Source organism: Mastomys coucha, unplaced genomic scaffold, assembly GCF_008632895.1.
Source record: "Mastomys coucha isolate ucsf_1 unplaced genomic scaffold, UCSF_Mcou_1 pScaffold14, whole genome shotgun sequence".
Classification (NCBI taxonomy): domain Eukaryota; kingdom Metazoa; phylum Chordata; class Mammalia; order Rodentia; family Muridae; genus Mastomys; species Mastomys coucha.
In genome coordinates this window covers 122328267-122345058 of record NW_022196896.1, presented here as the reverse complement: position 1 = coordinate 122345058, position 16792 = coordinate 122328267, and the positions used below count along the sequence as shown (strand labels likewise).

At 35.3% G+C, this 16792-nt stretch overlaps 1 protein-coding gene across 3 annotated transcripts in view; it reads left to right on the top strand.

Moving 5' to 3' along the window:
- Positions 1–345: 345 nt before the first annotated feature.
- LOC116088821 (solute carrier organic anion transporter family member 6A1-like) overlaps positions 346–16792 on the top strand; it is a 77030-nt gene continuing 60583 nt past the window's right edge. For 2 of the 3 annotated variants that reach the window (XM_031368533.1, XM_031368535.1), the window contains exons 1-4: positions 346–830; positions 2414–2674; positions 7325–7516; positions 8756–8852. In XM_031368533.1, the coding sequence (XP_031224393.1) occupies positions 509–830; positions 2414–2674; positions 7325–7516; positions 8756–8852 (872 nt within the window). In that variant the 5' untranslated portion in view covers positions 346–508. The remainder of the gene's footprint in view (positions 831–2413; positions 2675–7324; positions 7517–8755; positions 8853–16792) is intronic. The other variant, XM_031368534.1, reaches the window with a different exon arrangement.

Sequence of the window (16792 nt, the reverse complement as noted above, 5' to 3'; positions counted from 1 at the left end):
CGTTTTTGTTTTTCTTTTTGTTTTTAATATTTATTTATTTTCTTAATGTATGTGAGTACACTGTAGCTGTCTTCAGACACACCAGAAGAGGGCATGGGATCCCATTACAAATGGTTTTCAGCCACCATGCGATTGCTGGGAATTAAACTCAGGTCCTCTAGAAGAGCAGTTAGTGCTCTTAACCGCTGAGCCATCTCTCCAGTCCATTATTCGAACTTTTTTTTTTATCAACATGGTTTGATCATATTCACCTCCTCTCTCCTCTTCCCCGTCTCCCTTCTTCCCTTCCTCTTTCTTCCTTCTCTGTGACACCAAGAAGACAGAATCCAGGCTTGGAACTTCTGCAGCATCATTCTATAGGGACGTTGGCTTCATGCACTTGAAATAACGTTCCCTGCAGAAGTTAGACTGTCAGGTCTCTTAAGGACTGTGAGTCACCTGAGACCAGGGAGTACCCAGGTTCCTCAAAACGTACCTGCAGTATCCCCGGAGCTGCTTTGGCTAAGCCATGGCCGAGGTCCAGCAAAATACTGCAGAGGTTAAGAAGGCTAAGGAAGTAGCGAAGGATGACAAAAGGACAAGTGAAACTGAGGGACCCCAGAAATTACACACGTTGATGAAAACAATTCCAACTGCCAAGAAGAAGTTTAAAAAGCTCCGCAAGAGGAAAAAGTCCCTTACAAGTGCCGAACTGGTGTTAGTAGATCCAAGATACAGTGCTTCCAAGGAGGGGCCATTTGGTTTGGGCCCTATAGTTTTTCCTTTTTTACAGCGTTTCAACAACATTGATTGCTTTATGACTTTGTACGTTGTAGCAGTCATAATTCATGGTAAGATGGAAGAGCAGGGTTGTTCCAGTGAGAAGAGTCACTGTGCTAGACATGAGGCTGATACATTGTGGGAAGGAGAGGGTGGATGACTTCTGACTCGTTTTCCAAACATGAATGAAAATCTGTTAACCCAATGCTCTGCCATTGCCTTCAGTCTCTGGCTCCCTGCTTGGCCGGGTGGATTCCATAGTGTGGGTTACAGCTTCAGAACTGATAGGAAGGTGGTGTTGAGGTAATGGGTGTTGTTTAATGATCAACTTAAACTGGGTTGAGTCTTTTGGAGATTAAGATACAAACTTGAAAACAGCATGGCCATCACAATTTTTGCTCACAAGTTAAAACACTCTCAACAAACCAGGTTTCAGCCTGGTATTTGTTTCCTTGTCTTTGAATTGAGGGGTGGTGAGACTTTAAGTTGTTCAGATCACAGAAAGAATCACGTAAGTGCTTTTATCCACATGCTGTCTTCTCCTTCCTCTTTCCCCTTCTATTATTTTAGTTATATATTTTTTACTCATAATTTTTTGTAATAACCTGGAAACTGCATTTGCCCTGTAGCTTCCTGCTAGCACTCACACTTAGCCATTGCCAAGTGAGAGGCTGGCGCAGTTGTTATCAAAAGTGTAGGCAGAATCTTCTGTGGTTTTATGATTTGGGTGTTGATTTTGGCAGCAGGAGCAACACTGAGTGACTGAGGTTCTTGGAGGTAAAGTAGAGAACAGATATTCTATCAGCAACAATCATGAATATTTCAGCAGCACTGTGCTCCTGTGTCTGGCCCTGGGGCAGGAGATCAACAGTGATCAGTTGGTTCTCAGAGCTTTAGGAGCTTTAGGAAGAGCAGTATGGATCCCCGGATCCCTGCAATCCAAGGAGTGCTGAGGTAACTGGGTGACAGCAGCTATGGTTGCTTCAGCAGTCACATGTGACCTTGACACTTTGCAGACACAACATGAGTTTTAATTTGCAACCATTTCCTCTTTCCACGCCAGGAAATGTAAATCTTTTGGTTGCTATTCCGTGTATCATGTTATTTTTCACCTTAGGATGAGGTTTTTTTTTTTTCCATGATACATGATGATTGTACACAGACAATGCTACCATTTATTTCATGTTCTTAAGGACAATTTACATGAAATGTATACAGATTTTTTTCTTTTAAGATTGAAAATGTACAGAAAGGTCAAACTTCAGGCACAGAATTCTAGCTATGGAACAATGGTATATTTGGAAATCAAAGCTGGATTTAAATTTCCTTATAGTTTCAATTTAGAGAAAACAGGTAAACATCCATTACATTATTTATTACTTCTTCAAAACTGGTACCATAGTACATTGAAAAGAGTGATGAGAGGATTTAAATGTAATTGATCTCTATGACTACTAATAGAGGTACTTAAAAGAGCTTCTTATATTGAGATAAAAATATTTCATTCAAGTTATTTTATTTATTTGTTTATAGGTTTTTATTGATTCATAATATCATAAGATAAACATGAATCAGTAAAAAGTTTTTTATTATAATAGTGTTTTGTCTATTAATATTAATTTTATTGGCTTTTGTCTTTCTGTTGTCTTTCTAGGTGCTTTATTTGCTCTTAGTGATAAGACTTTAAACATATATCAAGCTCAACTTTCTCTGTCGAAGTTAGAGATATATTTCATGGATTTCAGTGGTTATCTTTCATCTTCCATAGTAGCAATATTTATAGCACACTTTGGAAGTAAAGGGAACAGGGCAAGATGGGTTGCAGCTGCCTACACTTTAATGGGACTTGGATCAATAATATTTGCTATTCCTTTCTCAATATACAAAATTGTAAGACCGGGAAGTCAAAAAATAGGTGAGATATTGTTTTCAAATATATTATCATGTACTAAATAAATATTTTTTTAACTCATTGGTTCAAGAAACTGAGAATAGATAATGAGGTATATCTATGTATCCTTTCTTCTGTATGTGTTTATATAACCATTCTTATTAGCTGTCTTTAGCTCTCTGCTTTATCTCTCAGACCAAGATAATTCAAAGAAGTAATATTGTGGGATAATGAATAAAATTATTTCTTTTAAGCAATTTTATGGATGTTACAAATCTCTAAAGAAGTCTGGAAAGTCATTTTGTTTTCTACTAGATACTTTAATCATTCTGTTTGTTTTATTCATAGCACAGATTCATATAAATTCAAATATAGGAATAAGCCTACACATAATGAAGGTATAAATAGAAATGTAATCCTTTTAAAAAGTTGTATGCTACTCTTTGACTACCATTTGATCTACAAAGATAGTGACTTTGTGACATTCTGATTCCACAATCTTTCATTATTCTAACTAAATAAGATCTACTTGAAATGTCCTTGAAGTATACTTCAATACAATATTGTCCCAGAGCCTTACTTATCAGGGACAGGCTTTGTATACATGATAAGGTGGGTTTTAACAAGACATAATGAATAAGCAAAATGTATTCATGTGCATATGTATGTAAATGAATGTTTTTGAAGTTTATAATGTATGGTATATTTGTGACATTTTTACAACAAATTTTAAAAGTAGCTAATCTGAAACATGAACATTTTACTATTAAAATAGTTACATAGTATGTAATGCACAGAAATGTAAGAAGTGTGTGTTATACGTGTTTTAATATGTCATGTTTATAGAACTGATATTTGCTTCAATGAGAAGTTGACTGATGAATAGAAAAGAATGAAAATCATTTTTTTTTTTTACTATAGAATAGAGTTTATTTAGGGCGTGGGGAGGGGAGTTAAAAGGGTAGTAGAGGCAAGAAAAAGCAGAGAGTAGGAAAAAGTAGAGGAGTAGAGGCCAGCCATGGCCGGCCATGTGGAGAGGGGAAAAGGAAATAGGGAGAGAGGGGAGCAAGGGGACAAGAGATAAGAGAGAGGCAAGAGCGAAAGGTATTTTCTTACTTTGTTCTCTTAACAGTAGTCTGGTCAGAAATGGTAGAATCATCATAAACTTGTCTTATAAATACTAAACATTCTAGTCAGTAATTAAGAACATGTGCTGCCCTTGCCCAGGACCTGTCTCATTTCAAGTATGGATAATAGGTGACCAGAAACCACACATAAACCACATAAGTACACCTCTAAGGGGTCTGATACCCTGTACAGTTCTCTAATGACACTGGGTTTTCCACACACACTCATACACACACACACACACACACACACACACACAGAGAGAGAGAGAGAGAGAGAGAGAGAGAGAGAGAGAGAGACAGAGAGAGACAGAGACAGAGACAGAGAGACAGAGAGACAGAGACAGAGACAGAGACAGAGAGAGACAGAGACAGAGAGAGGGAGAGAGAGAGCACAATTTTAAAAAAGAAAACTGACTCTTTAAAAGGCTGTTATCAGCACTGAGGAGTCACAGCAGTAGTTGTTTTTTCTTTCTGTTGTGTCATCTATGCTTTATACATTTTGTTCTACCTGGGATTATGTGCATAAATCTTTTTGACTGAACATTCATTTCAGCTTATACAAACAAAACTTCAACTCCCATGTCTTGTTCTAGACAGTCCCAAATTGATCCCCTTTTCGAATCATGTCTTTTTCCTCACAGTCATCCTCAAATTAATTGCTGTTTTTTATTTATAATGGTTAAATTGTAATTGGAGAAAGAGGAGGGTGTTTATATGCCATAAAAATTTAAGTGTTTTTTTAATGTTTGAGTGTTTTGTATGTATCTTTGCATAGACAACATATACATGCTGGTACCTGCCTAGGCTAGAGAGTTTATCAGATTCCCTTGAACTGGAGGTACAGATGGATTTGAGACACCATTTAGCTGCTGGACACAGAATCCAGGTTCTTTGGAAGAACACCCAGACCTCTGAATTCCTAAGGACCACTCCAGCTCCAAGCCCTTCTCACCCTTTTTACCACCTGTTGACATCTTGTTTTCATAGAAGACAATATGAAAGACAACTTCATATTTTTTGATTTACTACAACATGACTTTTACCTAAAATGTTAAAATAGTTAGTTCTGTCAATCCATTAACATAGCTCATGCTATTTAATGTAATTAAACTTTACTTATTGTGAAATTAAAGCTTTAATTAGTATTTGTAACATTGAACCCACCCAACTTCTTGACAGTTCACTTCTGGGGTTTATGCTGCTAATATTTTATATTTTTTATAATCTTCAATATACTCAAGAGAGAATTATTGTTCATTGTTAGGTCTCAAAAAAATATAATCAGTAGAAAGCTGAGAAGTGTGGTCCTTAGAAATAGATTGACTAGTAAGTTAACTGTCTAGAATAAGGCAGAGGTAAATGGCCTCATGGGGGTGGTGGTTTTGTTTTTGACTCTCATTGTCCTGAAGGACCTTCTTGACTCTATTCACCATGGAGTTAAACTGGATTTTGAATGACACAAGATTTCATCAGCTCTAAAAGCATAACTAGAGATTGGAAAAGTGATAATTTGACTAAGGTTGCAATTTTTCTGAGATGTTGCATGTTGCAAAAGAGAAAATTTTAAAGAAGTATCAATGGTAATTACAGAAATAAACATATACAGGGCCACTAAGATAGTTAAAAGGAGCATTCCAACAAGAGTTTTAAAGGATTATTTGGATCACGTACTAAAAAACATTAGCCAGAAAGACTAGAAGAACAAGAATAAAGAAAGAGTGACTACTATAGGCTCAGCAATAAATGGGTTCCTTAAGGATCACAGAACATTGCAGAAGAGGAGGCAGAAGAAGGAAAGAGCTTGATGGTGTGGAAGGTGTGAGAAGTTGTGTGAAACACTGAACTTAGGCATGAAGAGGCCATTGTAGTCTTGAACTCATGGAAGCTGTGAGTGTCTGCACATCAGTTACCTGAGAGAACCTCTGTGAACAACCTATCATGGAGGGAAAATAGCTCAGCATGCATTCCTGTAGATGTATGTGTAGCTAGGGGTTTCAGAGAGACAGAGAAAGAGAGAGTAAGAGGGGGGAGAGGGAGAGAGGGAGAGAGAGAAACAGTAGTGTCCCAAGCAAGGTGTGCATGGCCAACATTCCTACAAATGACCCTTCACCTTTTATCCAGTAAACAATTCTAATACAACTCATTGAGTCAATAAAAAAAATAAGACTATGAATGTAGAAAAGAGATCCAGTTGCAAACTGAAAACTAGTCAGTGGGAGTCTGAGGCAGACAGAAAGAGTAAAGATATGTAATCAATTAGAATACATCGTATACATGTATGAAAATGTCATAAAAATTCCCTGAACACAGTATATATTATTTAAAAAAAAACAAAAAAGGAGTAATATGCTGAGTTAAATCACAATTCTAGGTCATCTTCCTAATTTCCACTGAGTTATATATTACTCCATAGAAAGTACACCAAATACCATTTCATTGGTATAATAAGCTGCACTTTCACTTTATTAGTTCCTACAAAACATTTTATGAGCATGTGTTAAATTTCACCCAAGGTGGTCATAATAGTTATGGTTTAGCATGACCTGCTTGGTTCTGCTAATCTATGAGCAAATATAAATACACAAATCCCATAATGAAGTAAGAAAATTAAGAAATTGCCTGTGATCCAAAGGATTTTAAGATCAAATGGGAGCATGACCACACAGTAACTAAAAAAATTTTATAATTTAATATCTTTTTTATTCCATGTACAATTAGTAATATTGCTGCTATGAAAAAATGTCAGACACAAAAATCTTCAAATAGGAAAATATATTTTAAAATCATGTTTTCAAAGTGCTACCTCCATGGTTGCTAGTCTTCATTGACTCTGAGCCCATAGCCAGGTATAAAACTGGGAGTGTACAAAGGAGGTCTGTTTACCTCCTGATGGAAACAAAGCAAAATGAAGACAAGAAGGACCTGGGATAAGATATAACTTTAAGAGACCAGGAGGTGCCTCTCTCTCACACACGCACATACTTCCAGGAATTCTCCAAGTAATATCAACAGGGAACTAAGTACTACACACATGAGAATTTAGAGAGGTATTTCATATATAAACCATAATAGTATATTATAGAAGCTAACAGTCTAAAATAGACGATTACTTAGTCAAAGTCGTAATGTACATGTAATTTAAAAATTGCTAAAGAAAGTACCAGGATATAAAACTCAGATGGTGGACTATCCAGGGCATTGCAAGTGCTTTTATCCTGGAGACAAATGTCAGAAGAACAAGATACAAAGTACTGGAAAATGAGTGGAGTCTGTATTATGTATGTGTAAATGTGCATGTTTATAAGAATATCTATGTACATGTAATCCTTTGCAGATAAATAACCACACTGTTCCATAATATGTGTATTTCTTCCAGTATTTCTGCCCATTTTCTTTTAATGTGCTATTTAGACCAAAATGAAGAATTGATTGTATGACTATACTCAACCTAATGAGAAAAGCGTCCTCGGGTAGCAATAGAAAATTAATTGTACACTTAATTTTGCACTCAATTCAGTAAAATATATTTCTTATCTTTCAAAAGAGTTGTGCATGGAAGAAAACATAAACAGAAATCTAGATTGTGATGGAAACTCAATTCCAGACAGATTAAAATTTATCTATTTCCACATCATCGGGCAGTGTATCCTTGGAATAGCAGAAATGCCAATTGTTATCCTTGGCTTGACATTCATTTGTGACCACATTCCCACAAGTTCATCTGGCTTCTATTTAGGCAAGTTTTTTAAATTAATTATGGCCCATTTTTAATGATTATCAGATTTCTGTGTGTTTTAACTGATAGGGAAGAGCTGTTGGGCCTGTGATAACACTGTATTAAGTGGTGATGGTTTGCTTGCGTAGCTTCAAAATCACATTGATACATCTAATTATGAGATTTGGAATAGTAAAGCATTTAAATATCAATGAAAAGTTTTACAGGAATAGAAAGTATATGAATGTTTTAAGTTTCACAATTTTCTGTCTGTCTCTGATTCTTTTTCCCTGAGTGTGAAGTTTTATGGAGGGTCAAGGAGAGATTAGAGAGAGGGGTAAAGTGGGGGGGGGAGGAGATAGTTGCATATGGCATCATCTCTTCCATTTACAATGTTGTATGTAAACTGTGTCATATATTAAGTAAGCATTTATTCACTCCTAAATAATCTATCTGGTAACCAGTAATAGATCCCGGTCCTGGTAGGTCAGAATGAAGAAATATTTTCACAGATATATCAGATATCATTTTTAATAATATAAACTGATTTTATACTTACTTTGAAAATGTCTGTAGTGACATTCTAAAGTAATATAGTTTATTCATCCTCACTTTGAATAAATATATTTATGATACATTAAATTAATATATTAAATGAGATATAATTATGGTCATAATTTTAATTTAATTATATGAGTTTCCAGTACTTCATTAGATAAGAAGATATGCTACCAGTTGTACTGTTAAACAGTAGTCTAGATGGATCTCTGATGTTGTCTTAGATACGATTAACATTCACAATCATTAGACACTGAGTAAAGCTGTTGACTTTTGTGATAAAAACAGGCCTCAACTCAAGCACTGCAGAGTCCTAGCAGGGCAGACTGACTGTTCCCAAACAAGCAATGCAGAGTCCTAGCAGGGCAGACTGACTGTTCCCAAACAAGCAACAATTGTGGCTCATGACTAGCGTCAACTATAAGACTATCATTAACTCTCTTTTTTTTATTAAATGTCTTCTTTATTTACTATCTTTAACTCTTGTATGAATTCACCAGCTCAATGACCTACGAATTTGAAATTCATTAGAATAAATTCCGGGAGTATTTACAATTAGCTCTCTTCTCCTCTCTTATACTGACTGTCATTTCTTCCTCTGTCAAGTACTAGAGAATAGCGTGAAAAACTTTCAGATATCACTTGTACGTTATATGACCAAGATTGATTTTGACTCTGTTTTGTGCTCTGTTCATTTTCAAGCTCTTGGACATTCTACATATCTGATGGGATACCTTCTGGGTGTTGTAGCAGGAACGTATAATTTTCAGTTTCCCCCCAAAGAAAAAATAAACGGAATGTAAGTCATACTATTTACTTTTGTATTTAGTTCATGTTGTATAGAATACTCGTTAAATAGTTACAGTGGTACATAAATAATACACAGAAAATATGGCAAATGTAGCTGATATATACATGTATGAAAAATAAGTGCATTTATACTATGCATTTAAATTTTACTGTTTGAAGTATTATCAATACAGTTAATTAAAAGTCTACTAACTTTATATTTTGATGTCAAAAATATGAAATACTCAAAACATTATAATAATAGTCATTATGTGCATGAGATATAGAAGGTTTTATCTTGGTTATTGCTTAATTAAAATTTTTCTCATACAATGTATTCTATTTATATTCTTCCCTTGCACAAAACCCCTCCCAGCTACCTCCCTATTCACATGATGTAATGTACCTATGGACAATATGTTTTCTACAGCAGAATGTCACTGCATGTAACAACAACACTCCATGGTAGGTCCCATGGCCAGTTGTCACCCAAAGAAAATGAACTCAATTTTTTTTTTCTTGTAAGAACAACATTTAATTGGAGCTGGCTGGTTTAAAGTTTCAGAGGTTTAGTGCATCATCATCAAGGTGGGAGCAGGGCAGCTTCTAGGCAGGCATGGTGCAGGGCGATGGGAGTTTTACATCTTCACCTGAAGGCTGCTAGCAGAATGCTCAATGTTTTTTTTTAAATGGATAATTTTCCATTTTGTTTTGTTTTACTATTTATTTCTTTTTCTCATTTATCTTTTGATTGTTTTTATTTTTATTTTTATGTGATTGTTTCATTTTTGTTTTGTTTTAAGAATGAATAGGACAGAAAACACATAATATAGAAACACACTACAGTAGAAGCTTCGCAAAATAAGCACATATATGAAATGAGTATTTCAAATGAAGTCACCAAATATTTGGAGAAACAATACCCCACCTAGATATTAGTGCCCCACTTGCAAAGAGACAGATAGGGATCTCCACTGCATATTTTTGGCTTCTTAACAAAAAACCTGATGTCGATCCCTGCAGAAATAAGTCTGGGACTTCAATTTGATTCTATCGATCAATATGTCTGTCTTTAAGCCAATAACATGCTGTTTTTATTATGATATATTCTAGTAAAATTAGAAATCAAAAATGGTGATACCTTCAGCACTTCTTTCTCTTTTTAGGGCTGTTTTTCTGTTTTATTTGTGTGTGTGTGTATGTGTGTGTGTGTGTGTGTATGTATGTGTGTATGTGTGTGTGTGTGTGTATGTGTGTATGCTTGTGTATGTACTCATATGAAACCGAATTTTTACTTGCAAAGAATGGTGTTGCAATTTTGATTTTTTTTTATTGTTGTTGTTGAATCAGCTGTTTGATTTTGTTAGAATGGACATTTTCACTCTGTAATCTTTGTCATCCATGAAAGAGTGGAATCTCATCTTCTGTTCTTCTTATTGTATTGATTTTATTACACAAGTTTCTAACTCAAGAGATTTTTGGAGGCTATTGTGAAATGTCTTGATTCACTGATTTCTTTCTTCGCCTGTTTGTTATTTTTATATAGGAAGACTGTTGAATTTTTGATGATGATTTTGTCTTCTGCTAGTCTGGTAAAAGTGTTTATTTGCAATAGAAGTTTCTTCATGGTGTCTTTAGGGTATTTTATTCATAAAAAATAAAAACATATAATCTGCAAATAAAGACAATTTGAAGCCTTCCCTTTGAATTTGTATCACCTTGATCTCCTTTAGTTGTCTTACTGCTCTAGGTTAGATTTCAAGTACTAAAATGAGTGTGGAAGGAGTTCTCTGTTCCTGTACCTAATTTTGATAGAAATATTTTGACTTTCTTTCTATTTAGGTTGATGTTAGATGTGAGCTTGATATAAATCACCTCTCTTATGTTGAGATGAGTCAAAAGCCTTATGAGGGCTTTTATCATAAAGTGATGTTGCATTTGTCAAAGTCCTCTTCCTTATCTAATGTAATTGTCATGTCTTTTTGTAATTCAGTTTGTCGTAATTGAATTAAGTTTGTGGAATGATATCTGTGTCCCTGGGATTAAGCCTACTTGATCATGGAGGATGACCTTTTGGGTATGCTTTTGTATTCAGTTTGCAAGCATTTTATTGAGAATGTTTGCATCTGTATATCCATTGTATAGCTGAAAAACCTACATTACATTAAAAGTAGAATCTTGACAAAGATGAATCTAGGATATTGTCAAACTTTTAAATAGTAAAAGTCACAACAAACTCAGAGAAATAAACATTTTGATATTAATTTCTGAAAAGCAAATGGCAAAGAGAATGATATTAAAAGGAATAGAACAGGGCCAGCAGGATGTCTTATTGTATAGAGGTGCTGGACACCAATGCTGAGGACTTCTATTTAGAATCAGGTCTCACCTAATAGAAAGTACCAATACATGCAATTTATTAAATAAGTAAAATAAGTAAACTAAATTAATCATTTAAATTAATTATTATTAATTATTAGTGATATATCAATAATTAAATAATTTATATTATATATTATGCATTATGTAATACATTTTATGTGATTTTATATATCAATTGTATTATATAAATTATGTGTTATAATATATAATATATTATATTATATTTATTACATTTATGCATAAAAGCACATATAATATATATTTTACATATAATATAGGATATATATGTATGTATATGTATACATATACACATATACACATACACATATACATACTCACATATTCTAGTTTATCCAATAATGACTACCTATGAGTAGAAGATCAGTAGTTATCAGTTCATGAGGCTGGATGTCTCAGATAGAATATGTGGAGTCTTGAAGAAGTAGGCTCTGAGTTCATTGAAGTGATGGACTTGTTAGTGTGAGCAGGAACAAGCAGGCAAAGAGCAAATGTAGTTAGAGAAAAGTCTATGTGTTCACTATTATAACAGATGTTAAAATTTAAATAATGTGTTCCTTTAAAAAGTACAAATGGACCAAGAGTATTTGAGGAATGCTTGACATCCTTGCCCACTAGAAAAATGCAAACTGAACCTGCCTTGAAATCACCTTTCATCTTAATTAGAATAGCTCTAATCATGGAAATAAATGCTCACGAGCATGTGGGGAAAGCAAAACCTTTACTCAATCATGGTGGCAATATAAACTCGTACTGTTATTGTGGAAGTTCCTCAGGAGAAAAAATAGAAAATAAGGTGCTAAAGATATATATTAGCAGTTAAAAATGCATACCACTCTTGAAAAAGACATGATATTAGTCAGAACTGCATGTACCACTTGTTTCCATAGGCAAGGGTTTTATGCACACACACACACACACACACACACACACACACACACACACAGAGGCAAACAGATTTTAAAAGAAACTATGGACATATGATTTCATGCTTCCAGAGACAAGTTAACATACATATGCAAACTAAAATTTCATCTTGATATGCAATCTACACAAGGTAAAATTAAGGCATCAATAGGCGTCATGGATGCAATAGAAAGAAGGGTTAACAAGCTGGTAGTAGGAAATTGGAAAACACACAGGTGAAGAAGAATAAAAATACTGAGGAAGAATAAGAAGGTGGTTAAGAATGAGTGGAAAGAACAGATAATGAGATCATCAGGATTCAAGAGAGACTTTAATATGTCAAAGATATGAAAAGACTTCCCAAAGGAAAAATCACTAAAATAAAAAGGATATAAATATCCAGGCACAGTGCAATCAAATGTCATCCAACAGATTACATTCAGCAAAGTCTATGGAAATCATACTATAATCTAGCTCTCAGAGATAAAAGATAATGAAACTATTCTCAAAGGAATAAAAGAAAATAACATGTAAGAGTCCAGATTTATCCACTAACACACTTTTCAACAGAAAACATGAACATGTGTCAACCTTTATTTTTATTTTATATGTTATGATTAGAATACAATTTAATTGTTTTAAAGTCTTTTTGTTCTCACCAAAACCTCCTTCTTGCTCTTTTTCAAGTTCACGTTTTTTTCATTACTTGGTGTTGCATATCTATATGTACATATAAACATATAAATTTCTAAATACTTTTATAGTTGATTGAAAAAATTAAGTATACTTAATTCTTTTAAAGATAAGCAAATCTATCTCACAAGAAATAATAAAGTAGGCTACTCAAACTAAGGTTACTAGGAAAAAAATAAAAATGTAAAACTCATAGCTAAAATAACTTAAACATCTGGATCACCAAAATGGAATTTAATAGTATAAGCCATAAGCACCAGGTGTTACCTCCTTAGAAAAAAAACGCTATAATGAAAAGCAATAAAATTAACAACTTTCTTAAATTTAGTCAATACACAAATATGGTAACTATTACATCAATTACAAATGCTGCATAGTAAGCTATGGTGGTGCACTCTCATATTTTGAAAATGAAAAATTAGTAAGAAAAACAAATGATATCCTGAGAAGGTGGAGGAAGAGCCGTGGGAAACCTGCATGTCCTGTGCAATGAAGTCCCTGCCTGTGCCTCTGCCCTGGAATCTCTTTGTTCAATTTTTCTCTGCTAGATTCAAATTTGCAGGTTTTAGATTAAGACCTTTGATTCATTTTAAATGATTTTAGGCTGAGAGAGAAAGATCTACTTTCATTCTTTGGCATATGGACATCAACTTTCTTCATAACCAGTTTTTAAAGGAGCTATCTAGATTCCAGCATGTGATTTTTCCCCTTCATTCATAATTAGACATCTGCAGTGTAGCTTTTGTTTCTCACCATCTCTATTCCACGGTTTATGTGTTTATTTCTGTGCTAATACCATGCTGTATTTGGCACCATGAATCTGTCGTGAACTTTAAAAGCCAGTATCGAGATTTCTCCAGCATTGTATTTCCTCAGACTCATTGGCAGTTTAGAGTCTTCTGTCTCCATCTGATTTTTAGGTTATTTCTTCGGAGTCTGTGAAGAATCCCATAGGTATTTGGTATTACATTGTTGCTTTAGAAAGTTTCAGTAATATATCCATTTTTACAATATTAATTCTCCTAACTGATGAACATGGAGGACATTCCATCTTTTATTACTTTTCTTTATTTCTTCTCCAGTTCTTGACAGTTCTCCTAGTGTTCTGTGTACTTCATCAACGATGGTTGGTGGTAAAAGTACAATTTTACCTGCAAAAATTTTCCCCTAGATCCTTTTTCTTTATTAGTGTTTTTGTTTACCTGTTAATATGGGTCCTGATGTGTTTCTTAGTATGTCTATCATTGATTCTAGGAAAGCCATGAATTTTTACATGCCAATTTTCTGTTCCACTACCATGTCAATGGTATTTGCAATGATAATTTCTCAAGAGATCTCAGAGTATGTTAAATATAGAATCTTTCCCTCTTTAAACAGAGTAGTTTTCCCACTTCTATGTATGATTTTTTTCTATTTCTTTTCCTCATCCAGCTACTTGGGTTAAGACATAAGAGCTCTCTTGAGTAAGTGTGCAGAAAGTAGATAGACACTCCCCACTGAAGTAGAAAGGCTTTCAGGTTGCACTTATTGAGCACAGTGTTGGCTTCAGCCTTGGCTTGTGACCTGTATTATATCTGAGTGTACCTGAGCCTTCTGATAACTATTTTATTTGCTGTTTTACTATGAAGAGGGATTGAGTTTTTAACATGACACTTTTTTATTTTATTTTTATTAGATATTTTCTTTATTTACATTTTGAACAATATCCCCTTTCCCAGTTTCCCCTCTGGGGAAAAAAAAAACCCTGTTCCCTCCCCTCTCCCCCTGCTCACCAACCTCTTCCTCTTCCTGGCCCTGGCATTCCCCTACAGTGGGGCATAGAACCTTCATAGGGCCAAGGGCCTCTCCTCCCATTGATGACTGACTAGGCTATCCTCTGCTACATATGCAGCTTGAGCCATGAGTCCAATAACTATTGAGATGTTTGTTAATTTAGTCTTTCATTATATTTTATGCACATTTAAGGCAATTACTAACAATAAGGAATTTCATAATTAAATATCCTCATAGTTACACCTTTTATTCTTTTATACCCTATTCTGTCCCATGACATAATTTTATTTTGGTATTAAAAACTCATTTTTAGTATTTGAAACTTTATTGTGCATTTCACTACTTGTCTACAAGCAACCCCCCTACCACATGCACACACATAGACACACTTTGAAATTGAAGACATGCATCAGCACTACTGAGCACTCATTATTCTTTCAGAAGACCTGGGTTGGGTTCCCAGCACTCGCATGGTGGCTCACAACCATCGGTAACCACAAGTTCAGGATGTCTGACAGCCTCTTCTCAACTCTGCATATGGTGCACTCTTTACATGCAGGCAAAACAGTCATATACATCAAAGAAATACACGTAACAAAATATTTTAAGAAAACAATAATTATTTAAAATAAACATGTATTCTTCTTGCTAAATTCAGCATTCTGACAGTAACCAAAGCACTTAGGAATATGCTTGGACATTCACAGTGGGCACGTTCTGAAAAATAAACTTTGCTAATATGCTTAGAATCAAGAACCTATTTACAGTCCCAAGAAGTTATACTCCAGAGAACCAAATAACCCTATTTAAAAAAAATAGGGAACAAAGCTAAACAAAGAATTCTCAACTGATGAATACCGAATGGCTGAGAAGCACCTAAAGAAATGTTCAACATCCTTAGGCATCAGGGAAATGCAAATCAAAACAACCCTGAGATTCCACCTCACACCAGTCAGAATGGCTAAGATCAAAAACTCAGAGGACAGCAGATGCTGGTCAGGATGTGGAGAAAGAGGAACACTCCTCCATTTTCGTGGGATTGCAAGCTGGTACAACCACTCTGGAAATCAGTCTGGGGATTCCTCAGAAAATTGGACATAGTACTACCTGATGACCCAGCTATCCCACTCCTGGGAATATAACCAACATGATGCTCCAACATGTAATAAGGACACATGTTCTACTATATTCATTGCAACCTTATTTATAATGGCCAGAAACTAGAAACAACCCAGATGTCTCTCAACAAAAGAATGGATATAGAAAATGTGGTACATTTACACAATGGAATACTCCTCAGCTATTAAAAACAAGAATTTCATGAAATTTGCAGGCAAATGGATGGAACTTGAAAATATCATCCTAAGTGAGGTAACTCAGTCACAAAAGAACACACATGGTATGTACTCACTGATAAATGGATATTAGCCCAAAATCTCAGAATACCCAAGATTCAATTCAGAGACCATATGAAACCTAAAAAGAAGGAAGACTAAAATGTGGATGCTTCAGTGCTTTTTAGAAGGTTGAACAAAATACTCACAGGAGGAAATATGGAGACAAAGTGTGGAGCAGAGGCTGAAGGAAAGGCCATCCAGAGACTTCCCCACCTGGGAACCCATCCCACACGCAGCTACCAAGCCTGTACATTATTGTGGATGCTGGGAAGTGCTTGCTGATGGAATCGTGATATGGCTGTCTCCTGAGAAGTTCTACCAGAACCTGACAAAACAGAGGTAGATGCTCACAGCCAATCACTGAGCTCAGAGTCTGGATGGAGAAGTTGGAGAAGTGACTGAAGGAGCTGAAGAGGTTTGCAGCCCCATGGAGGAAGCAACAGTATCAACAGGTCAGATCCCCCAGAGCTCCTGGAGACTGGACTAACAACCAAAGAATACACATGGAATGATTCATGGTGCTGGCCACATATGTGGCAGAGGATGGCCTTGTTGGACATCAGTGGGAGGAGAGGCCCTTGGACCTGAGAGTGTTCAATGCCCCAGTGTAAGGGAATACCAGGGCTGGAGGAAGGGAGTGGGTAAGTCGGTTTGGGCAGCACCCTCATAGAGGCAGGAGGAGGGGAGGGGGATAGGAGGGTTCTGAAGGGGAGACCTGGAAAGGGGAAAACATTTGAGATGTAAATAAAGAGAATATCCAATAAAAAATGCGGATTTGCCT